Below are 25,892 nucleotides of genomic sequence, written 5' to 3'. Positions count from 1 at the left end.
TGTAAAAATGTACCTTTGTCTCTTTTAGGTTATAACTAATATAAATTAGTGAGTCATATTTATTGATCCATTTATTATATTTGTAAGTTATCTCATTTACTCTGGAAGCATAAATGTGAATTCAGTGCTGGTAGAGGCACCTGAAGGGAGTTCTAGGCATCACATTTTTGAATCTTTAAAAGTGTTTCAGCCTGACCACACTCTGTCTCAGATCTGTTTTTCTCTGATTGATGACATGAAAACTATTTGAACTGTGAGAGCCAAACTGTGCTTTGATTTCCTGCAGCCTTTGAGCAGGGTCATGAATACTGTAAATAACTATACGTTCTGTGGATCTGAGCATCCCAGAAAAGGAAAAGTAATGATCTCTGATTTAGTTGTTTAGTAATGCAAAAGTCCTCGAACAGCGATTCTGCTTATAAAACATATTATTAATAAAAAAGTTGGAGAAAAAAGTCAGATTTGTGTTGTACATTTTTGCTCTAAGGCAGGCTTTAAGATGTTCTACATCTTAATTTCAGCTGCCAAACGTGGAAGCATGAGCTTACAAGTAAAACTATAAAGGGACGACATGTCCTCAGGTTAAGACTGCACCCACCGTTTTTGTCCGCAGGCTCTCCCTTTTATCTTTGTGCCCGTGCGCTCACTACTGTGTGCGTTTGTGTGTGTTGCCACAGTGGCTCTACCCCCGGAGAAGACAGACAGCTGCTGCGTGGAGGAGAAGATGCAGGAGAGGGACAGCCGGTCTCCCGCGGGGCCACAGAAACAGCTCCAGTTTGAAGTGAGTGTCAACGCGGAGCGGGAGGTTTATCACTTCCCCCTGCGGGTAAAACTGGGCCAGTGGCAGGACTTGCTCTCACATGCGCACTTTCTGAAACTGTTTCAGGAGCTGGAGTGTGCTGTGTCTGTGGAGGAGGACAACAGACAGGAGTGGACCTTTACCCTCTATGATTTTGACAACAATGGCAAAGTTACTCGAGAGGTAATATTTACTTAAAACAGCTAATTGTAGCTCTTTAAAAGGAGGTGAGGAAGTCCACCCCAATGTTTACCACCCGTATTCAGTTTTAGGTTTCAACCACTGCATTACAGAAGCATTTGTTTTATTTAATAAAAAATATCAATATTCAACCTCATCTTGGAGAATAAAAAAATCCATGTTGCGTATTAACGCTTAACCACCCCCAAATAAAACAAAGCCAGAAGAAAGTAGCATTCACTCTAGATTATAGCCAAATCCAGTGAAGGCGCTGCTCAATGTGGCCTGTTTCTGCCGGATAGAGATCTGAGAAAACATCCAGAAAAGCGTTTTTTCAAGAACAACTTGAAACGGTGAAGAGAGACTACAGCACTCTGTGTGGCTGGTTGTGCAGTTTTTTGGCGCTGCCTGTGGCTCTGTGGCTCCTGAGATGGCAGACAGAGACTTGGTAGGGGAGAAAAAGCTTTCTCTTCCACTATGATGCTTTTATTAGTCACTTCACTGAAGAAAAAAGTGAAACACAGGAAGCATTTATTTTATTGTTTATTTTTTTTGTTTACTTGATTTATGTATGAAACCAGAATGGAGCTAGTCCCTGAATAATTTCAGAGTAGTACGCTGAATATAGTTGAGTAATTTGAGTCTTTGTGGGGAAAAGGCTTAATTTTCAGAAGAAGACTGGAAGTAACTTAAGTGTTAAAGCTGTTTCTTCCAAAGTAAAATAGAGAAATGTTACCTTAATTAATAGTTAATTTACCTTATGAATCGTATACAGTTCATAACGTTCATAATTCCTGCATAGAGGAAACACAAAATTGGTGGCAGGCCAAATAAATATGGAAAAAACAAAACAAAAAAAACATAATCACACACTGAAAATATTTGTAAAGTTCATCCTTGAATATAAGATATTATTTTTATTTAAAATCTTTTTCAAAAAGTTTGTGATGCAAAAGATACTTAAAAATATTTCACCTTTCACCTTCTTTTATGTTTCATGATTTCCAGCATGTGAGCATTACTTGATACAAAAACATTACTTGAAAATAATTAAAACAAACAGATACATTTCCATTCAAAAGTATTGAGACTTCTTAATTTTTTTCTAAGTTTTTGTCACGTTGCAATGACAAATTCTAACACATTTCATTCATATATTATGTGTTAGACCGTCACTGATCAGCAAAAGTGTGAGGTGGAAGCAAACTATACCTGAGTTTCCTAAACAAACATCTGAATAGTGTGGTGTGCAAGTGCACTCAAATCTGCCCATGAAAAACATCCAGTGCAAGCAATTGCTTTTAAGCATTATTGAAAAGTTGAAAGCAAGGTGATTATATGAAACAATCTCATACAGTTTGAACATTTCAGGGAGCTGTCCAATGCATTATGTGCAAATGGAAAGCTTATGTTACTGCAAACCTACTGAAACATGAGCATCCACAAAAATGTGTAGCCCAGGAAAGAAGAAGTCGAGAGACAAATGGTGAAACTGCAGAGATCCACAGCTCTGTCGACAGAAAAGCCAACAGTTCCACACTCTAAAAATATTTGGTTTATATAGATAATGTAAAAAAGAAAGTTATAAAATTTCTGTTTCTAGTTTAACCCCGGGCTGCACAGTGGCGCAGTTGGTAGCACTGTTGCCTTGCAGCAAGAAGGTCCTGGGTTCGATTCCCGGCCGGGGTCTTTCTGCATGGAGTTTGCATGTTCTCCCTGTGCATGCGTGGGTTCTCTCCGGGTACTCCGGCTTCCTCCCACAGTCCAAAAACATGACTGTTAGGTTAATTGGTCTATCTAAATTCTCCCTAGGTGTGTGTTTGTGTGTGAATGGTTGTTTGTCCTGTATGTCTTTGTGTTGCCCTGCGACAGACTGGCGACCTGTCCAGGGTGTACCCCGCCTCCCGCCTGGAACGTAGCTGGAGATAGGCACCAGCAACCCTCCCGACCCCATTAGGGACAAGGGTGCACAGAAAATGGATGGATGGATGGATGGATAGTTTAACCCCAGTTGTTTCAGTTTCACTTGCATAATTCACAACAATAGAGGCCATACATACATATATGAACAAAAATGTAGGCCAAGCTTTTCAGGTTTTTATTTGTAAAATAATTTTGAGAATTAGGTATTGTTTTCTTCCACTTTACAATTATGCTGTACTTTGTGGTTGTCTGTTATAAAAATTTACAATAACGTCCATTGAGGTTTGTGAAAAATTAAAAAATGTTTCCAGGCCACTCTCAGATTTAGCCCCTGTTCTTCCCTACAGGACATCACCAGCCTGCTCCACACCATCTACGAGGTGGTGGACGCCTCGGTCAACCACTCTCCTGGCAACAGCAAGACTTTGCGGGTCAAGCTCTCTGTCGCTCCAGACTCAAGCCAGCGGTGGAGGAGCTGTGCTCAGGGTACCACAGGTAAGTGTCACGTTAACTCAGTGTGGGGCAGCTGCTGAGAAAAAAGGCGCCTCTGGAGTTCCATCAGTGGATCTGTGCTGACAGCTCACTCAGAGACTTGTTTGTTGTCATGCAGAAAGGCGGTCGCTTCAGGCCTGTCAGAGCTTTGTTTCCTTGCAGTTTCTGCATCGCTCCATCCCTCCCACTCAATGGGGTTCATTTTTAATGATGGGGGGTGACTGCGTAGAGAGAGAGACAGAGAGAGAGCGCCCCCTCCCCTCCCTTGCCGCCTTCAAATACCCTAAAAGAAACCTTAAGAGATGTGCCAAGTCCTTTTGATAACCACAGCCATTTTTCCTTTTTCCAGTACTCCCCTTTTTTTCCCTTTTCTCCCCCTCTCTTTGTCCTCCTTTCTCAGAGCTGTGGGGAAAATATAGCAGCGTTCGACGTAACTTTCCTCACTGACTACTTGGCAAACAAGTAGTCAGAGGAAAATATCTCAAAAAAGTATATATTCCTGAGTGTTTGCGTCCTATTGTTTTGTCTATAAATATCTGTCAGGAGATTCAGATAGAGGAAGCTTTGAAAAGATTGCCTTCATGCTAATTTCAAATCGCATCAGATCCCACATCCTAATAATACTATTGCTGAAACCAGCCTGGTTTTTATGGTATTCTGCTCCTTATAAGAGGCTGGGAGTTGAAAATAGAATAAACGAAGCACTGTTGTTTTTCCTTATCTATAGATCTTCAAAGTGAAACCCTAAAACAAAGGTTGCTTTCTTTTGAGTTTTGTGTGCCTGGTGTTGTGTGTGGGTGTGTGTGGCTTCTCTGCATTGCTCCCTTTGGTAATAGCCTCTGTGTCTTTGTGCATTCTCAGACATGTCCCACTCTAGGGAGAAAAATGACAAGTGCATCGATGATCTCAAGAGTGCGGACAAGAAGTCTCGAGCGCTCCTCAGGTAAACCCAGCTCCTCGTAAACTCTCGTTCTGGTGCCTCTGGTGTCTCTACAATATAGAAACCTTACATCTGCATCCTTGTAAATCCAAATTTCATCAAAACGTTAATTTATTTGGCTTGCATCTAATGAAACACAACATTTAGTTTATCAGAAATTTAAACATTACATAAGGTCAAAAGATATTTGAATAATTACATAAGACCTGTTAAAGTGATTTATAATAAAAATACCACCACTGAAATATTTATACGCTTCTGTCAATGTGATGAAGTGTAAATCCTGTCATGTCCTGCTAAGCATAACAAAAGGAACAAGTACAAAAAGAAAGTCTGTTACTCTTGGTCTTTGCTGAAGATCATTTGTGCTATTGAACTGAGGAAGAAGTTGTAAGTTTTTAAGGAGACGATGACAGAGGTTGCCTTCCACGGCAACAGCTTGTTATTAAAGTCCACAAGCTGAATCCGACTCCTCCCTGAAACTTTACCAGCCACTTTAACCTGGGTCCAAAGTCTGGTTTATTGGCCAGAGATGACTTACCGCACTGGCAGTGATACAAAACATTAAAACAAAATATTCAATAAAACCTCTATCTCAGATGAGACATTAAAGGTTGCCATAGTATTAAGTGCTCTAAAGAAATCCTGGTAATGGCTGTTCTGACTTTGGACTTGATAACACACAGTGGACCAACACCAGCAGATGACATGGCTCCTCAAATTATCACCATCTATGGAAACTTCATCCTGGACTTCAAGTCCCTTGGATTCTGTTGCTCTCCACTTTTGTTTCAGAGCTGGGGAGCTTTGTATCCAAATCAAATGCTGAATTTAAATTGAAAATATGACTTTAAAACACTGAGCAATTTTCTTTTTAGCAAACTAAAGACACTTCTGATGTTGCATGTGTTTTATGAGTGATTTAACAAAAGATGTGACAGCTGTAGCTGATGTTGATATGTTAAGTTCCCCCAAAACTAGATGTGCAGTTATGCATGTTGCTGATTCACATTTGTTTTTGCCACACTTTTCCTTCCACCAAATTTCATGTTATTGTTCTTGGGAAAAAGATGTTTTGTCATTTACCATGCTCATAAAAAATTCCAGTTACAGCTGTATGACTGTGGAGGCCATAGCATTGCCATCACATAAAAACACACAGAAATAGAACTTATTATGCTTGAAATGAATCACTTTATGCATAATTAATCTAAATAATTTACAAAATTAAATTTTTGATTGAAATTATGAAAATGCTTTTAAGTTATATTCTTATTTATTGTGAAGCACCTGTACATCCTTTTCTTTATGAAGATACAAATGTCCTGTTAGTTAGGAGTTCTAACCTAAATAATTTGTTTGCACAACAAAACTTCTGTTGTTTTTCTTCTGTCCATATTCAGTGACTTGAGATGTAACAGTCCCAGCTCTTTAACAGTTGTCCTGCCTCTACCTGATCACAAGCAATGCTTGTTTATCTTCCCCAAACTGCTTCCTAATGAGAGGTGCCACTCATTTCCACAGGCGCCACCACAGCGACCACCACACCCAGTCTGGCTGCCAGCGCCACTGTGTGGACGAGAACCTGGAACGCAGGAACCACTACTTGGACCTGGCAGGCATTGAAAACTACACGTCCCGCTTTGGAGCTGGTGAGTGCACCGGGGTAAAGACGGGTGGGGAGGGCGGGAGGCAGACCATGGCTCTTTGAAGCCCGTCATTACTGCCGCACCTGCTTAGAGCCATTAGGTGGGACGACCAGCCTTCTGCGCACCTCGCCAGCACAAACATCTGGGCTGAGGCAAGCACAATACATCGAGTGTTTGAGGGGAAAGTCCATCAACAGGATGGGGTGGTGTGAAGGGAAATTTTTAAAGTTGAAAAAGTTTCAGCCTTGATCTGCCAGTCAGTGATGACATGCCATTATTGTGCTGTTGTAGGAAAGTGTTAACAGGAATTCATGTGTCTGGGATCTCCAAAAGGAAAATAGCCTGAAATAAGACTGGAGAGTTTCTGCGTTGAGCTTTACACACCTAATTTGTATCTATCTATTTTGTGTAAATGTAGAGCCAGACGAGGTGTGTTTCCAGAGGCAATGTCTGTTTGTTTGTCTGTGATAAGAATTACACAAAAAGTCCAGGTTAAACTTAAGAACACAGCTAAATTTCTAACATCTGCGACTTTGGTAGACTGTGAAGATGAAGAATAGATATCTGGAAATTCAGATACCTCTTTTTTTAAACCGAAGATCATAAGAAAAATATTTGAGAAGCAACTTAATTTATAATTAATCAAACTAATATCTCTGAGTTTTTTTCTCTTTTAACTACTGCTGAAAGAGGAAGCTTTGTGATTAGGAAACTCAACAAGTAATTATTAAACTGATGAAGCATTTAACATCTACCAAGAGATTTATGGTCTTTTAGGAATCTAAAAAGAGTTCTGATACTTTTATTATTCTAGGACGTATTCTAGGAAGTTGGGATAAAAAAAAAATTAAACCAAGGTTTGGAGCCACTGTTAATGGCTGGCAAGGACATTTCATACTACACAAAAAGTAAAGTGCAGAACTCCCAGGAAGTGTTTTTACGCCTCACACTGCCTCAAAAGACCTTCATATTTGAACACCATGCAAAAAAAGGGTTCTGCTTAGAACAACAATCTGCAAAAACTCTCAAACCAAAACAGAATGTTGTCATTTTGTCTGGGAGTCAATGCAACCAATTTTCCACTTTCACTACATGCTCGTGGAGAATGAATTCAAAGTCAATGTCTCAAAATAATCTGAAATGTATCTGCAAGTTTTTATTGACGGTATGTTATTTTTAAAAGCCAACTCAGTTTACTGTAAGTGTACTTCACTTTTGTGATAAGTGAAGAACTCTCCATAGTTTTGATCTATAAACCCACCAATCAACAGCATGAACTGTGATGCATTAAAGATTTTGGTTTTAAGGTCACTGAAAGCTTTGCAGTTATATTAAAAGTAGAAATTCAGACAGCAAATTATTTTAGTATTCACTAATTCAAAATTGATGTTAAGTCAAACAGAAAGGAGTGAACTTTTCACATGTTGATGCTACAAGTATTTTTTTTAGTTACAAATGATCAAAAATCTAAAGGATCCAAAGGAATGCTATGTTATGGCATTATAGACAAAAATATTTTCTCATTAAAAAATGTATGTATTTGTTTATTTGCATTTCTTAAATGTTTTGTTAATATTGCATAAAAAGGGTGAAGTGATTAAATGAAAAATTTGCATAATGTACTAATTTGTTACCCAATTAATCATCAGGATAATTGAATACTAAAATAATTGTTAGTTTACTTCCCATGGTTTTGACTGCCAACATCAAACAGTTTAGTCAAGAAATAAATGTTTTGTTGAGAGTTGTTTGGAATAATATCATTGTCTCTCTCTCAGGGACAGGTCCTGCTGCAGAACCAACAAAGGTAGAGGCTCAGGCTCGCTCATCCAACCAGGCCCGTTCTCGCTCACATGAACCAGAAAACGGACACCCCCACTCACACCACCGCCGGCTGCAGTCGGCTGTGGACACTCCTGCTGCAGAGAGCCTTCACCCAGCCCGGCCCAGAGGCCAGGACTCCGGGCGGCATGGCATTCGCTCTCCGAAGACTCACAGCCGCACACCCCCTGCACAGAACAGTGGGAGGGTGATGAGGAGTCGAGGCGCCCCGCCTCCGCCGGCTCTGCCCTCCCAGACTACCCCTCATCAGTCAGCAGCCCCCTACCGCAAACACAAACAGCGATCCAAGGAGAGCCAAGGCTACCGGGCCTTAGGCTCTCTTGGCTCTCCGGGACCTATAGTGGAGAAAGAGCAGGTCAGGGACCTCCCAAGTGTGTTGCTGTATGAGGGTGGACTGGCACAAGTGGTGCAGCGGCATGAACATCACCACCACCATGAACACCATCACCACTACCACCACTTTTACCAGTCCTGAAGCTCTGGCCTGCCTGGGATGGCTCAGCGCCCCTGCATTACCACAGAAAACAACCAGGCCAGCAGACTCTGACTGCAGCGCTGCACCTGGCAGCACAGGCACAGGACATGGGGAGGACATGAGGGCGACGGCCAGCGTGTGCCAGGGCTGGAATGTTAAGTAACCAGTGCTATACAGAAATGTTGGTCTGACATACAGAAGCTTTGGTATGCAGTAGGACAGTGAGTAAAAGCCCATGTTGAGTAGCTGGACTGAAAATCACATGAAGGCTCAGGAGGCAACCCGGTTCAGACCCGCTGACCTGTAGATCATCAGACCAGCATCCCAATGCTCCCCAGACCACTAAGTCAAAAGGAAGAGGAGGAACACGACGAGGAAGCTGTGACTGTAATACAAAAATATATGAAGGAATATGGGCGACGAGCAATTTGTGAAAAATTTGTGTCTAAAACAGAATGACGGTGTGCGCACATCTGAGCGTCACAACACTGGTGTGTGTTGGAAACCACTGAAAGTGTGCTCAGAATTTAAAGCAAGCTCCCCAGCATAGTTTTGAAGAAAATAAAATAACCCGTAATACACTGTAGGCATAAAGGGGGAGGAAAACTTTGAAACAGTATAATTTATCCCAGATCCGCTTCTACCTCTGTTTTTTATCCGAATTGTTGTTCTGATAGAAACGTTAAACAAGCATTCATTTTCAAAATCACTTTTAAACTTTGTTGAATGAAGATAAATCATCTCACAAACTGCAGCTCTGAAAACTAGAAAGCCTCCTCTGATTTATGAACTAACATTTGCTGTACATAAGGTATTTATACTGTCATCGATTTTATAAGCTTTATTCATGTATTCATTGTGGAAACTACATTTTTATTATGACCACTAGGAACTTCAGTAAAACATGTAATTGAACCCTGTCTCAGATTTCCATTAATTTCCTCTCTGTTCTAACTTTTACACCTAACTGTAACAGAACGATGTCTATTACTCTAATCCAAAAGCCGGGATGTGGAACCAGTCTTCCAGATCCGTTGCACAGATTTGCTTAAATTGGACTGTGTTTACCGTAATCTTATTCTGTTAGAGGGTGAAGTTTTCATCAGTCCAGGTAAAGTTTGACGTATGTGTCATTCTCTTTTGTCTTCACATATTGTTTTTATTCAGCATGCAGAATGTTGGCACGCTGCATTTTGGCATCCCCCCCTGACGCCGTGTCCCATGATCTCCTAGCTGCTCCCTCTGTTTCCACCCCATCAGCCTGCACCACGGCTGTCAGCAGGTCTTTCGCTGCGCCACCATGTGTCCTCACTGCTCAGCTGACAGAGCTCTGTTTGTGATGTGGCGGGACGATGGCTCTCTCAGCTGTCTCATTCCTCTGGTGCCGATTAACCCTGGAGCCCGGCTTGCAGACTCCACTGAGCCCATAACTCATATCTCACGACTACTGCCATGCTGGCAGTAGGAACGTTCATCCCGTCCCAGTTGCCCTAAAAAGTAGATGTTGAGGGTACCCTCGCTTTCAAAGAATATGTTGCTGTAACTTATTTGTGCATTGATTTTTGCTCTTTTAGGCACATCTGAGTGTCATATTAGCAAAAAAATAAATAATAAAGATAATCACACACTTTTATTTTTTCACATTTTGTCATGCTGCAGACACAAACTTAGGATGTGCTGTAATGAATCAACACACTGTGCAATTGGAAGGTGGAGGGAAAAGGTTAGAGTCTTTACAAACACAGGCCACTGAATCAACTTTTCTAAGCAATCGCCGGAGTACCACAGGAGAACCCACACATTTATTTTTTTACCTTTATATTACCAGGATAAAAAAATCCTACTGAGATTTAAGTTTTAAAACAGTTGCATCTGATGCAAGTTCCTTACCAGTCAGGAAAGCTGGCAGCCATTATTATCAAGCAATAATGGCTGCATATTTTTCATGGTAAAAAGCCCACACATGACATAAAATATAACCACCTGGCTAATAATTTGTTCTTTCCCCCTTTGAGGTGAAAGCACTCCTGGCCCATTGAGGCATGGACTCCTGACCCATGAAGGTGACCTGTTGGTGTCTTGCACCAGGATTTTACAGGTGGAGATCCTGTAAGTTCTGTAAAAGGTCAGGTCAACATTTTTTCAGTTCACCGTTTAAGGCATTTACATACTTGGAGAGTTTTGTCTTGGAGAGTTATAGTTTTTAGATATTTTAAGGTGAGTAACATCGTAATAGCTACATCAAAGTCTTATGTGTTTCACTGATATTGGTCCAAACTAAGTCAGCTGAGAACAGAATAACTTTCAGTCCAGAAGATATTCCAGAACATAATGTGGATTATATTTGGTATATAGTTGTCTTTTGTCACTTTTATGGTTTTTTAGTGCACTTATATTTTTGGAAACTCTTGCTTTTTCAAATGTCAAGTTATGAAAAGCTTGCATACTTCAGCAGTTAAATTAAGAGGGCCGTATTAGGATACATTTTTGCTGTGCCCATGTAAATTGTTATTTTTGTGTTGCTGGAACACAATGCATTATGTTAAACAATGGATTAACTTTGAACTTCCCCACTATAAATATAAAAGCTTAAAAACTAAAATGATAAATAAACAAAGAACACTGTGATATTGACTTTAATGTGGGGAAATGAGAAACTGCCATAATGTGTCCTGTTTGTTTTGTTTCCAGCTGATATGCAGAGAGCTTTGAAGTGTGGATTGGCACAGCAGGGTGTTAGCTTCTGCAAAGGAAGGATGCTAAATGTTAAGGGATCAGGGGGACATGAGATAGTCTCTTACCAATATAGACTGAAAAAGGTTGAAGAAAAAAAAAAAACAAAGCAAATCCAGTGATAAGATACATCTGTTCCAGCGAATTTATGAGCCTTTAATGCTTATTTCCCTCCATGCTGGATAAGTGGCTCCCTTTCTGCAGAGAATCTTAGAACTTCAAAGCAGATTTGCTTTGGATAATGCAAATGATCAGAATACGCTGGTTCCAGCCTACTCAAGAACATGAAAAGGAAGAGTGGGAAAGAGAAAATTAAAACTAATTGCTGTGGCTGCCTTTTATGTGTGGAAAGAAGGGCAGAAATAAAATACTTCAATTATTGTCAAGTTCATACAATTAGGAAATAAGCTGACAAAGTGCTAAATTTCAGTGTTTCTGACCCAGTAGCCGTTTACATTAAATGTTCCTTTGAGCTGCCACTTGGTTCTTGCTTATATCTGATGAAATTATAATTAACAGGATTAAATTCAGCCTATAATCCTCATGCTGATACTGGTGAGACAGACTACTTCTAAATCTGTTTTGGACTATGGCTTGTATTCTCTGATTCATATGCCGTTTAGATGAATTTGCTGAAACTCTCTTTACTTTGTAACTGAATAATGTTTGCTCAGAGATCAAATGGCCCCAAAGACAACCAATTTGTATTTAAAGGTGACCGATGCTTCCTTAAACAAGTTAGGATAGGTCTATGGGGTATACAAAACATATTCATGATATTTTTTGAACAAAATCATTCTTATAGAATTAAATTTTAGCCTGCTCAGTTCTGCCTATTTTGAGCTTTTTTCAGAATTAACTTTTTGGGCCTCTTGCCACTTTAGATCCAAAAGAATTGCTCCTTGCCACGCCCTCCCAACTCAATATTTACTCTTGCATGTGAATATGACTGCAAACAGATGTGCAATTATACAACCGTACATCTTTGAAAAGCAGAAGGAGAGCCTTCCGCACAACCAACAAGAATGAAGCAAGTGCTTTCTGAATAGTGAGTCGACAACAAAATTCTTGTCTTTTCCAGTAACCATTGAACAGTGCATACAGTGGAAAAACTAGCTGATCAAACATGCTGGGGCTCAACTTGGGTTGCTAAGTGATGGACGGAGCTCAGCTTGGGTTGCTAGGTAATGGGCTGGGCTTTGCCGGGTTTGCTAGGTGATGGGCAGAGCCTGCTGATTTGTGACATTACATTCCAGAGGTTCACCAAGAAACATGAACCTATTGCCAAAAATCGGCTGGGTGTTTTATTTTTTCAGCACTTAGCCTGTTTTTAGAAGCAGTATAAACCCTAATGGCAACACAAAAAAGTGCAAAATGTGAATTTTACATCCCCTTTCTAATCCCAAATGACAAATGAGGAAATGGATCAGTACTTTTTTCTTTTGTTATTCTTGAGGTAAGTTGCTTTGTATTTTAAACTCCAGATAGACAAGGTTTATTCCATGGATACATCATAGTAGACTTTACTTCCTGTTCATGCTGGCACTGAAAGTCACTATTCAAATTTGCTACTAGGCAGCTGTTTTCCTTTGCACTCAAGGTGAATAATGGCTAACATTTTAATATTGTTTTAAAATAAGCATTGTAATATTGTAAACTGCTGGATGTTATGTGAATGTTAGGATGTGTTTATGAGGGCTTCATGTACAGAACAAAGGCATTCATGTAAGATTTCTCTGCATTTATATTTTTAATACCTATCAGAATTGCTTTTCAACAGAAAAAAAATGTAGTTATTTATCCAGTAAGATTTGTAAAATTTGGTATTTACAGCTTCAAGTGTTCTGAGGCATGTTCTACCAAGCAAACTAATGTTTCGTCCCTCCCCACCCTGTTAACTGAACATCCTGTGTAAAAATTAATCAAGTGTCAAACCTTCATATAAATCAAAATTCAAACTATATGAATAACTCTTTGAATTTGAATATGGAATAAAATTTCCTGTACAGTAATTTCAAAGAAATCTGCTTTTGCTTTGCTATTTCACACATACTTCACTCCTCAAGCTCTGAGGTAATCCCCTTTAACTGAACAAATGTGGCATTTAATAGGATATTCATGGAAAAAGAAATCTGTACTCCGGGGATATAATGTGCTACTAAACTTTTCTTATTTCGCATTATAAAGCAAAAGCTGCTGTCCAACTTCTTCAAAATCAGAGCCTGTCATGTGGACTTTAAGAAACGGACTCCAGACCTTTAGAGATAGCAAATGAATAAAACAAGGCTTCAAAAAGTTGCATTGGTTTTTAGCAGATCATTGGAGCTCTTTCTTTTTTGCAACATCAAAGGCAGCCACGGCTCTTTGATGTGGCAGCATGCTGTTTAAGGTACAGACTGAATGGAGAGATGTCAAGCTGCAAGGTGCCTCTGTAGTTTATGCTGAGTGCTGCAGAGAGCTGCAGATGAAAGGAGCAAACAGAGTTTGATAATGAATGTCCAACAAGTAGGACCCATCTCAGACAGTGCACGCTCAGCGGGGCGCCCCAGCTAACCTTGAGCGCAGCACCCCAAACCTTGGACAGACGCTGGAGACCAGACTCCTTCAACTTGGCATGCTTCAGCAAAAAGAGAGGCCCTCAGATGTGAGCTTTAATCTTCCTGTCAATTAAATGCTGATTGACACACGCACAGTTACACACAGGCATGGTTACATGGGCTGACCTTAAACAGCCTGCTCTGAAAGAGACGCCATTCATTTCAACAGCCAAGTACCGCTCTCTATTTGGCTCTGACAAGCTTTTTCTAATTATACAACAATCCTTTCCATGTTTGAGTCACTTTGTAGCTTCATCCTGTGCATTTTCCACGGTACTCCTGGATCCTCTTACAGTTAATGTCGTCATTAATCTAATGAGCTAATCCTCTTTTATTTGTTAACCCATTAGCTTTGGGGAATCTGGGATGACTGCCCTCTTTCCCTGTATATCCTGTAGCTTTTTTACTTGAAACCATTGATAAAATGAGACATGGCTTATAAGGACAAACATATTTTATCCATATAATTTTACAGAGACTAGAACTTATTTTTATGTTCAATGGATAACTGGAAAAATAAAATGTTACACTGAAGGTATATCTTCATGGCAGTCTTATCGCAACTCAAAGTCTTTCAAAAAAGTGTGGGTCCTAATATTGTTGTATTCTAACTGCAACAGTCAGCAGTAGGAGGGCTATATAGTTAAAAATATACTTTTTCATCTGTTTGCAATAACTTTAATAAATGTACATGTATCTTTCTTCCTAAATAAAGTCAGTAATTAGAAGCATGGTTGGATATCTTTTACTGATTCAAGAATATCATGCTTCAGGTATAGAGAAGGAATCATTGACTCATTGAATCATTGAAATCTTGTTGTACAAAACAAACTAGGCTCATTTTTACAGATGTCTACCTGTCATAGTTTTACCAAAACTGGAGTAATACTTATCTAATCTCCTTTATTTCTTGTAAACTATGTGGAGACACTCCAGCTCTCTCAAAGAGGGAGAAAAAAATCTGCAAAGTTACTGCCTGAGATAATGTTTGGGATCCAGATGTTTATTGAGTAAATCCAGCATCACTTCTCACATGCCACACTTTTTTACTGGCTGGCAAACGTTGAAATGAAAGGATTCATGGTTTTTCCCTGTCTTATACCATTTCATAATGCATAATTTATGAATATCTATGGTGAGATTTCTTTGAATGCGTTAACTTTATGAATTGTTACTGACATCTGGTGATAGTTTCATGTTAATTGCACCTTTAGAATTATATTTACTTAGAAAAGCACGGATGCATTCAACACTTATCTTACTCACTAACTACAATATTATTATATGTGTAATTTCATAAACACTATCTTACCTTTGTCTGACTTTGTCTATGACTTTTGGCTGACTTTGTGTATTGACATGTGCACACAGATTAGAGCAGGGGTGCTGTGATTGACGGAGTATTGTAATTCAGGATGTAAGGACGCTGTTGCAATTTGTATCCTAAAATGTACATAAAAGACATAAGACATTTGATAAGGTTATTGGTTCTTTCTCAAAATACTTCTAAATCTTTAACTTTGACTTTGATTTGCTACAAGATAATTATTTAATCTGCTGCAATAACTGTTTATATTTCACTATATGGAAAATGTCTTTTTTCAACTATCCTGTATTTATTTTTTTAAATTTCTTCTCCTTTCATATTTTGCATACTGAACAAAGTTTTGTTGTAGGTCATCAGTTTGTCATTAGTGTGACATCCAGCTTAACACTATTTAGCACCAACTGGAAATAAACCAGTTGAACATTTAGAATGTAAATAAGACATTTTGCCACAGAGAAAATATATTGCATATTATTATGTTAATTATTCACACACACAAAATCTGGTTTTAAATGAGTCATTGATCAAGCTGTATTAAAACTAGAAGATTTTTTAAAACTAATTTACTCTAAAATATTTGGACACTGTACACAGTATATTTGAGTAAGACTTGTTGAGTTGTGGTAGCTACTTGCACAATTTAGTCTTTGTTATATAACTGTGTGGGCAGCATTGCCAAAAAATAAGCATGCAGGTTTATTTACCAGGTTATACTGACAAAGAATATAGAGGTAGTTCTGATTACATTGTTATGAAACTACAGTATACAATTGTTCAATCTTATACTCACATCATATGCTCAGAAATGCCTAAAAACCTACTTGAAAAGTTTAAGATGTTCAGTACTTGACCAGATTGTTAGTGTACAATGCAAAAGTGAGCTGAATCTGAAGGACTTGCATGCCTTTTCCATGAACTGGAAAAGGCATGCAAGGAAAAGGCCTTTTCCATGCCTTTTCATGCCATGGAAAAGGCATGAAAAGTTCATCCCTTTTCCATGAACTGGAAAAGGCATGCAAGGCATGGTTTTGTCCAGAAACACTGAACATTATCACATCTCACAGTCCTCTGTAAATTCTCTTAAAGAAGACATATCCTCAGACATCATAATTACAATTTAGCTGATTCCAAATCTGTTCATTAATGATAGATGAGGGCAATTCAAATGGAGAAACCCACATTTTTTGAGCTTTTAAACAATTCTTCAGAATCCAGGCAAGGAAAATTCCGATATTCTTTTTAAGATTATTTATTTATTTACCAAGTGTCAGTTTTTATTCCTCAAATTGCCTCTGGACCCCCTTCTGCCATTCGAATGACAGAATGCCACGTTAAAGGTTTGTGTAGTAAACCTGACAGAAAGCACTCAGCATTACACTCCCTTAGGTGGAGTCGGCTGTTTCTCAGACACAAAGAAGAAAAGAAGCTGCTCTTTGAAAGATTGTGTTTGATTACTCCTGTCCGCATGTATGTGTGAGGATTTTCCCCAACCCCTAACAGAACATAACAGAGGCGAATAATAAACTGATCTCGGTACTCTACGGGGAGCTGCAAAGACCACAAAGAATAAATCAACATTGTTTCTGAGCCTTTTTTGTCCTGAAAGTAAACGGTGAACATTTCCTGATATTACAACCCCAAGGTTCGTTGTGTTTTAAAGGGATTCTACATGCTAGGCCAACATATGGTATTCACACCTTTTTTTTACAATTAAATATAAAAAAAAACAAATGTATTCAAACATCCTTATTTTGAAAACCCTAAATAAAAGACATCTACAACTCAGGTGGAGGAATGTGTTGAATGTCTTGCTCTTCAAAAGTCTGGCCTTGATTGAATAGGGGCAAGATGAAGGTCCTTGTTTGAAATAAGCCTTGATTAGTCTCATTTAAGGTAGGGGACATGGAAAATGTGGAATAAAGTGTTTTGGTCAGATGAAACAAAAAATAAACTATATGGCCTATTGACAAAACACTGTTTGTCGTGGAAAAGCAACACAACACAATCCACCCTCAGGGTGAAACATGTTGGTGGAAACATCATACTGTGATGTCTTCCATTAGCAGGGACAGGATGTTGATGGGAAGGTTGAAGAAGATAAATTAATAGACCAATAAATCATCATTATGTGGATTTTTTTTTTTAGCAGAGACGATGACCTCTTCCTCTTTCCACTTTGTAAATGTGTACAGTGTGTTGATCAATGGAAAAAAAAAGAGAAACTAAGGTTTGTGTTTTCAGTGTAACAAATTGTGGAAAGTTCTAGTTATCTTGCAATGTTCCGTAAACAGAGCAATATGAATTGAAGTCTGTGTTTGCTCATAACTGTCATTTTGTTGGTTTTCTGTGATGAAGTTTTATTCAAACATGCTTATTTTATTCAACTTAGCTGAAATTAAACTGTTTCTATTATAGTATTTGCCGGATCTACCACATCATGTGAACACAGTTTGAATGTGTAAGCACAAACAGGCAGAAAGGAAATTATATAATAGAAAACAGAAACAAGGAAATGTAAAAAGAGGAATTAACAATAAAAAGTCCCAAGATTCTGTGCGTTTTTCTATGCAACACTTCCATCATGTGGCTCCAACCCTAAACTACAACTAGTGTGTATCTCAGACATTCAGTTTGCTCATTTTCTTTTTTGGACAAATCTAAACATCTAGTGTTTTCCCTTTAGCTCCTCCGAAATTACTTCACTATAATTGTGCTGCAAACATCTACAAGAGGATATTGAAATGTCACTACACCGCAACAAGGGGCTTTACCAGGTGGCAAGCTTCCTCTAAATATTATGTAATACTTGCTTCAAAAAAATCATCAGGGAAGTGACATCACCGTGTTGCCTTTCCAGTGACAACTGGTGTTTTAGGGGATGTTTTAGATGCTGTGTTTCACTTGTAACCAATAGTTACTCTCATTCCACTTGACATACATGGCATCAGAGTGAGTTTCGCTTTCACATGTGGAATGAGGAAGGGGCAGGTCTTAAGCTCTTAAACATATCTGCCTAAATAACAGATGGAGAGAAAAGAGGTCAGTTGTTAAAACCTTACAGTGAGTACTATTCCTTTCTACCAACTTTGTTGTGTTTTGAAAGCCTTGAAAGGCAAATTTTGTTCATTTCTTGTTAAGAGTTTCATATATTTGTCTGATAAAATAGAATGGGATGCAGCCAGTGTGTGTCCCAACAAAAAAATCGTTCATGCTTGTGTGTGAAAGTCATCTGATGGGAAAGTTAATCTTTAAGGAGAAGTTCTCGGCGTATATTAAAACCACAATTATGCTTTCTGCGACAGGATGTGACTCCAGAGGCAGCAGAGGAACAAGCTTACTGCCACAGGCATGGGAGCTGACATTATGATGGCATGCTTGCCCCAGGAGCTTTTACTGAAACGACGTGCTGAAATTCTCCATGCGCTCTGCAGCGGCGGCTCTGTCGAACATCTAGAAAGAGTCATCGACATGCTGCTTGCCCAAGGGGAGCTCGGATGGGAGGACTGCCAAAATGTTCTGGTACCAGGAAGGGCTCTATACAGCAATGCACGGCAACTGCTTGACTTGGTTTATACAAAAGGTGCAGACAGCTGTGAGCTCTTCTTCAATGCGGTCAAACAGGTCTTGCCAGAAGCTCTGGGAGACACTTTCTTCTTGTCAGGATGTCATTCCACTTTAGATTACAAAGAAAAGCCTCAGAGAACGTCCACTGAGGAACTCTTGACTCAAAGGCCGGACCTCGTCCTCAAGCTCCAGGGTTGTATTGATGGTGCTCTGAGAGTGCTTGTTGAATCAGGCCACTTTTCCCCCACAGATTGTGATGGAATTCAGCTGCCTATTTACACTCCCTCTCAACAGGTATAGTAAGAAAACACAGCAGTCTGAAAATATGTGCTATGAAAAATTATTTGTATTATTTGCTTTTTTTGGTTAATCTTACATGTTTCATATTATCAAACAAATTTTAATATCACACAAAAATTTAATCAAAAAAATCATATTATGATTTTATTTAAGGGAAAAAGCCTGTCCAAACCAACCTACAAACAACCCCTCTTGTTAATCTTGAGTTAACTAAAATGAAAACAGTGTGATTGACTTCTATTGATATTTAAAGGTAAAGGGTTACAAATCCATTTCAAATGTTTAGTGACTCTAGCTAATCACAGTGAGAGTTAGTATTTTCAAAAAAGGAAAACATGAAAAGTAATGACACACCATAAGGGAGGCAGACCATCCCAACACCAAAGCACATTGAGGATATACAGTAGTTGAGGAGGGGAGGGGATCGCAAAAGAACCAAGAACACCATTGAAAGCACTGTAGGTCTCATTCACCTTAACTAAGGTCAAAAAAAGAGCACAAGACTGGGGACAATTCCAAAGCAAAAGTCACAGCTTGTCAAAATGAAAACCATGGCTTAAATTTTGCATTTCTCACAAAAGATATGATGATCCCCAACAATTTGGTAAAATTAGACTTTTGAGTGACAAGACAAAAGTTTTTTTGGACAATATGGGTCCTTCTACATCAGGTGTAAAACAACGACAGTATTTCAGAAAGAGAACATCATCAAATGCCTAAAGTGGTGGTGATGTGGGGCTGATGTGCTGCTTCAGGACCAGGACATATATGCCTATGAAATATGACTCATGATGGCATGAATTCTGCTCTTTACCACAAAATTTTATAGGATAATGTCCAACAACTGGTGACTGAGTGGCTCATTCTATTGTGTGACCATAATAACTATATGGAAGACTCATTACCAGCTGTAGCAAACATGTGATGGCAGTTCATAGTAGCAATTAGACTTCTTATCCACACAGAGCCATGTTGCTTTGGATAGCTTTTTTGCCTGCTTATAAAAATATGTTTTTAGTTCATCATTGCTTCATTTTGTAATTTATTTTATGATCTGATACATTAAAATGTGTCAGATCATAAAAGCAGAATAATTCTCTTAGGGCCAAATAATTTTTCACATCGCTCTTTATTAGAATAGAACAAAAATGAATAAACGGTCTTGTCTGACCTGCTAGCAATAAAGCTTTTCTCGTCTACGTCTATGGCTAAAATACATCAACACATGCATTCATAAAATACCTATTAATAGGTATTCATAATAGGTATTAGGTATTCATAGGTAGGTAATAGGTATTTATAAAATACTAATTACTGTTATGATGTACACATATGCCTGTTCCTTTGCAGTAAATGTCAAACTGGTACCTGAAATTGGTATTTCCTTCAAAGTTTTAGAGATATGACACGTGTCCTAAATGAATCAAAGATCACTAAAGTGATCCTTGGCTCACTTTCAAAGGATATTTTTGTACATTTCACCATGTGACCATCTTTCTATTTTAAAATGTTCACATGACACCTCAGAAACTTTTGTGGTTTTATCTATTTAAGTCAAGGTCTTCCCCAAATGTTAAGCTGTTTCTGTGTTCTGAATGTTTCTGTTGTTTTCACAGGCAAGACGTCTACTTGATCATGTCAGATCCAAAGGAGAGTCAGCGTCTTTGGTAGTCCTGCAGTATGTTCAGCAAAGCCTAGAATCTGAATCAAGCCTGGAGCAGACAAACCCAAGCCTGACTAAAGGTATATTGACTACAGTGATTAAATTTTCAGTTGTGGTTCCTTTTTAAAAATGTGTCAATAAAATATTGTAAAGACACAGACAAAAAAAAAAGCTCAATAAAATGGTAGTGGAGATAAGTTGAATAGCATTATGGACTTTACAGTTCAATACGTAAAGAAATCAGGTGAAATGTGAAGCAACTAATGGTCCACTCATATTGCTTCAATCTGTTTCTATTAGTGAAATAATATATTGTGACAAAACACTTCATCAAATCCCATAACACGTGAGCAGATATTAAGGTCACTGTTCATGACTGCATTTGTAAACTATAATCGGACCTTTTGTGTAATTGTTGCCGTTTTTGCTTCCATCTTGCAGATTGGTCTTTCAGCTTATGTCAGTTCAGAACTTTCCCTGCAGAAAATGACACTCTTATCAATACAAATACAAAACTCATTGGGGTTTACTATGTTTCACATTTTGTGTATCTCCTTCTTTTCCGTCAGAATTTGTGAAATACCAGAAGAAATTGAGAAGCTCTGTGTCGGCACAGTCCCGCTTCCTTAGTACTTATGGAGGGACCAGCCACATGCCCTTAGATGACATCTACACTGAAGTCCAGATGGAGCTACCGAACAACAGTGCTGATAACTACAAATCTATGGGCTTTGAGGAAATAATTGGGCCTGTGGGGTCAGTAAATGATGATGCAGACACAGTGCTGGCATCCGGGGAAGCAGGAAGTGGAAAGAGCACCTGGCTCCAGAGGCTACACCTTCTTTGGTCTCAAGGGAAGGCCCTCCAGGACTTTCTCCTTCTGTTTCCATTCAGCTGTCGCAGGTTGAACTCAGAGCAAAGGGATCTGTCAGTACAAGAGCTGCTGTTTCAGCACTGCTGTTGGCCAGACAGGGGGCAGGAGGAGATCTTCCAGTTCATTCTGGATCACCCTCATCTTGTCCTCTTCACCTTTGATGGTCTAGATGAGCTCAAACAAAGCTTTGCAGATGAACATAGGATTTGCTGCCCCAGCCAGCGTGCACCTGTTGATGTACTATTATTTAACTTAATCCAGGGTTCTCTTATGAAAGGAGTGAGAAAGGTTGTCACCAGTCGTCCAGAGGCGGTGGGTCCTGCTTTGAAGAAACACTTACACAAAGAGATCCATTTGAAAGGCTTTTCCCTGTCTGGCATTGACTGCTTTGTGAGAAAACATCACAGTGATCCAAATGAGGCTGCCAAAGTCTTAGAATCACTACAGGCAAACACAGCTTTACTTGGACTGTGCCACAGTCCAGTTCTCTGTTGGATAGTCTCACAGTGCCACAAGGAACTGCTTGGATGTGGTGAGGGAAGCCTGCAAACAATCACTGATGTTTACCTGATGATCTTACAACACTTTTTCCAGCACCACAGCACTGTTAAGAGTGCCATGGGAGTAAATTGGCTGCAGGAGAACCTTGGGACAGTCTTGCATCTTGGACAGCTTGCCTTTGAGGGAATATCAAACTCCAGTTATATCTTTTCAGTCACAGACATGGAGACATGCGGTGTTACTGAATCAGATATCTGCATGGGCTTTCTCATTCAAAGCAAGGATATGTCCCTGGCCAACAGTAAATGCTGTGAGTTCCTACATATTACATTGCAATGCTTCTTAGCTGCTCTCTTTGCCATTTTGTCAAGAAACACTGGTTGCTCAGCTATCTCTAAACTCTTTGAGCTGCAGGAAATGAAGAAGAAGAGGCTTAGAGGTACATGCTTTGGAGCTTGTCTGAATTCAACCAACATACCGAACATTGTCAAGGAACATTCTACAATGGCAGAAACACCAAATCTGCAGATCACAGCCACCTTTGTGTCTGGACTTCTGTCCCAGCGCTATCAAAAGCTCTGGATCCAGTGCAGCTCTAGTGTTTTGGTAGAGAAGAAGACTAAACAAGCAGAAAAATGTCTTTCAAAAGGCATGCAGCAACATTTCAGGTCAATTCCTCAACCTGTGCAGGGAGAGAAGAAAAGCATGCATGCAATGCCAGAATTTGTTTGGCTCATCAAGTGCATCTATGAAATGCAGAATAGCAGACTTGCTAAAGATGCCATGAGTAAGCTAGAGGCTGAGCACCTGAAATTGACATACTGTAACATCGGCCCTGTGGAGTGCACTGCACTTGCTTATGTGCTCCAACACCTAAAGAATCCTGTTGGCATCCAGCTGGACAACAATTCAGTTGGCGATGTTGGAGTGGAGCAGCTTCTACCCTGCATGCACATTTGTAACTCTCTATAGTGAGTAAAATGCTTGAATTCTTCTTTACTTAAAGGGTTTGATTAATTAATCAAACAGGGTCAATCTCAGCTTATTTTACATTTTTTCAGATAATTATTTCAATTACTTGAAATTAATGGAGGTGGAAAGAGGGTGTGATTAAAATCAACTCACCAATATTAATCCTTTGATTCACCTTGAGAGGTAGTCAAGACTCATAAAGAGTATAATGTTGTATAAGGATAAGTGAAACAGAACAGTGCAATGATGTGATTTATTAAATGGTGAAAAATACAAACTGTAAAAAGAACGTCTCTCATTACAGTAAAATACCAGCAGCTGTAGTTGCCAAAAATTTGCTCTATAAATACTGTAAAATTCTGGCAACCACAAAATTTACTGTTTTTATACTGTAAAATTCTGTGAACCACAGTAAATTAGAGACACTTTTTTTACAGTGCAGAATTCAGCCAACAGTGAAATTACTTCATACATACCTTCATACGGAGACTTGTGGTTTTGTGTTTACTGTGAAAAAAAATCTATGACAAAGCCAAGTGGCTTGTAGAATAGGCCCTGTTCCAAATTCAAAATTAGACATCAAGAATCTAAAATATCTCAAACATAAACTTTGTTACTGTAGTTTAAGCAGATTATGTGTTACTATTTTTCAAAGCAATACTTTGATTTCAGGTTGTTATTTAGACTGAATGTAACAAGTTCCATGCACCTTATATTAGCCATATTCAATGTAAATAACTATTTAAAGTAAAATTGTATAACTATGAAATTTTATAAAATAGTGAGCCTTTGACTGTTTATAAAATTCTCAATTTGCTCTGCCAGCTCAAAATTTGCTCTGTAATTGCTCATGTTCTCACTAGGTATCATAGTCAGTAGAAATTGATTTTCCAAACTGAGATTGTTCTGTTTTTTTTGTTATCACACTAGTTTTCCTTTTTGACCCTATCCATCAGCTTATTAAGTTTATCAAAGTTTGATTGTTTGAACTATGACAGTAAACAAATGTAACATATTAATGTAAACTTTCATTGTTAACAAAGTTGCATGTTGTTTTCTTAACAGCCTCAGAAACAATAACATTACAGATGAGGGCATCCACAAACTGATTGACAAAGTCATCCACCTTCAAAACTTCCAGAAAATTGCGTAAGTATATCAAGAACAGTTGCTAACTTAAATATAAATCTAACAGTGAAATGTTATCAGTTTGTATAATCACTTTGTTTATTTTGTCCAGCCTTTTCAACAACAGGCTAACTGATGCTTGCACAAAGCATTTTTCTTACCTGCTAAAGACCAGACAAAATTTCCTGTCCTTAAGGTCAGCTCATGCCATCATCAAAAATGGAACCAGACCAAAGATTAAATTTACAGTATTCACAATGCCTGTGTAATGTGATAGAATAATGACAGTATATTTTGTCTTTCAGGCTAGGTAACAATAACATTACAGCAGAAGGAGCAAAGCAGCTGGCAGAGGGACTGAAATTCAATCGTTCACTGCAGTATTTAGGGTAAAAAATTGCTTGTGCAAAGTTTCATTCATTCTGTTTTTCAGATATTATAAGGTACTTAGAGTATTTCTTTGTATTCAAAGGCTATGGGGCAATAAGATAGGCAATGAAGGAGCAGAGGCCCTTGCAAATGCTTTGGAGAATAGCGAGTCCATTGTGTGGCTCAGGTAATATTTGCTTTAAACATTCATAAACAGTTTGTAAGCTTTGACAGTTCATAGCATTTCCACTTTCTTGTTACTGTATTTCCAAAATAAAAGAATACAAAAACTAACAGTACAATAATATTCTGGCAGTCTTGTAGGCAATGGTGTTGGAAGTGCAGGGGCTTGTGCCATGTCTAACATCATCAGGAACAGCACATCACTGGAGGAACTCTGGTAAATCTTAGCAAAACGTTTTGATGCATTTAACAAGTGCAGATGTCATATGCATGAGCTAACTGTCTGGTTTGCCATTTTGGCAAATTATGCAGCAGTGCTTAAATGACTGTGCATTGTTATTTCCTTTAAAAGGTTGACTGAGAACTGCATAACCAGAACAGGGGTAGAGTCTCTGACTCAAGCCCTAAAACACAATCATCATGTCAAGTCAGTATGGTAGGTGATGCAAAACCATACCCATACACACAGTCTTGCAATACCTCTTCAACAACAGGCTAACTGATGCTTGCGCAGAGCATTTTGTTGCATTACAACTGCAGGTGTGAATCTACTAAATTCTGCTGAATATTTGCTGGTCTTCCTTCACATCAATTTTAACTTGTATGGAAGTTTGTTTTACAGTGTGCAAAGTGAAATATTTTTAATGACCAAGCAGGTAATTTTAGAAATTTTTCACAAAGCACTTTTCCTAGGTCTAGCACTAGGAAAAGTGAGGCTTGACTTTATAATCTGCATTCTGAACTGGCCAGATGAAATCTCATTATCCAAGAGTGTTTGTGTGCAAAATAAATATAACCAACATGCTTTGTACAGCCCATAGACATATCCTATCCAGCACCACTAAGTGCATAGTGATGCTGGAAGAGAATGGGGACATTACCAAACTGAAAATTAGGATAGTAAAATTATCCCAAATATCTTGGAATGATAACGAGCTGAAGGTTGAGGCCACAGGTTGCTTGTGATCCAAAAGTCAAAAACACCAGCCTTTTTTTCTTTCAATCACATTACATAACATCATGCTTTTGGATGATGAATACTTTCAGTTTCTTCCTTTTCTTTCCAGGTTGAAAAATAATGACCTCACTTCAGCAGAGATTGAAGAAATGCAGCAGACTGACTCACGACTTGTTTTCTGATTTGTTGTGATGTCATTCAGAGGTTATGTTTTGGAATATACCCATTATTTCCATACAATTGTTGATGGGATCATGTATACAGTGTGTATCATAATTTGTACAGTGTGCAAAGTGAAATGTTTTTAATGACTTTTTATTCTAATTTATTCTTATTTTAGTGTATTTGTTTTTACTGTTGCAACTTGATGTCAGTGTCATTTTGTGCCTAATGTGGAATAACTATAAAGATTTTTATATTCAA

The 25,892-nt window shown here is 38.7% G+C and overlaps 2 protein-coding genes across 3 annotated transcripts in view; both read left to right on the top strand.

The window, feature by feature from the left end:
- Positions 1 to 9,933, top strand: part of nkd1 (NKD inhibitor of WNT signaling pathway 1) — a 35,188-nt gene extending 25,255 nt beyond the window's left edge. The window contains exons 5-10 of the mRNA XM_028014964.1: positions 678 to 781; positions 887 to 982; positions 3,250 to 3,397; positions 4,256 to 4,337; positions 5,859 to 5,986; positions 7,762 to 9,933. Coding sequence (XP_027870765.1) covers positions 678 to 781; positions 887 to 982; positions 3,250 to 3,397; positions 4,256 to 4,337; positions 5,859 to 5,986; positions 7,762 to 8,300 — 1,097 coding nt within the window. The 3' untranslated portion in view covers positions 8,301 to 9,933. The remainder of the gene's footprint in view (positions 1 to 677; positions 782 to 886; positions 983 to 3,249; positions 3,398 to 4,255; positions 4,338 to 5,858; positions 5,987 to 7,761) is intronic.
- A 7,857-nt stretch (positions 9,934 to 17,790) lies between these two features.
- On the top strand, positions 17,791 to 25,892 carry nod2 (nucleotide-binding oligomerization domain containing 2). 2 transcript variants are annotated; one of them, XM_028014963.1, is made up of 11 exons: positions 17,791 to 17,996; positions 18,260 to 18,815; positions 20,438 to 20,564; positions 21,054 to 22,830; positions 23,897 to 23,980; positions 24,072 to 24,155; positions 24,265 to 24,348; positions 24,432 to 24,515; positions 24,645 to 24,728; positions 24,864 to 24,947; positions 25,579 to 25,892. In XM_028014963.1, exons 2-11 carry the CDS (start codon positions 18,306 to 18,308, stop codon positions 25,649 to 25,651), a joined length of 2,991 nt encoding a protein of 996 aa, XP_027870764.1. In that variant the 5' UTR covers positions 17,791 to 17,996; positions 18,260 to 18,305; the 3' UTR covers positions 25,652 to 25,892. The 2 variants fall into 2 exon arrangements, with proteins under 2 accessions (XP_027870764.1, XP_027870763.1); XM_028014962.1 differs by having other exon boundaries at positions 17,791 to 18,017.

This window comes from Xiphophorus couchianus, chromosome 4 (genome assembly GCF_001444195.1).
Source record: "Xiphophorus couchianus chromosome 4, X_couchianus-1.0, whole genome shotgun sequence".
NCBI classification, from domain to species: domain Eukaryota; kingdom Metazoa; phylum Chordata; class Actinopteri; order Cyprinodontiformes; family Poeciliidae; genus Xiphophorus; species Xiphophorus couchianus.
This window is presented reverse-complemented; position numbering and strand designations above follow the sequence as displayed.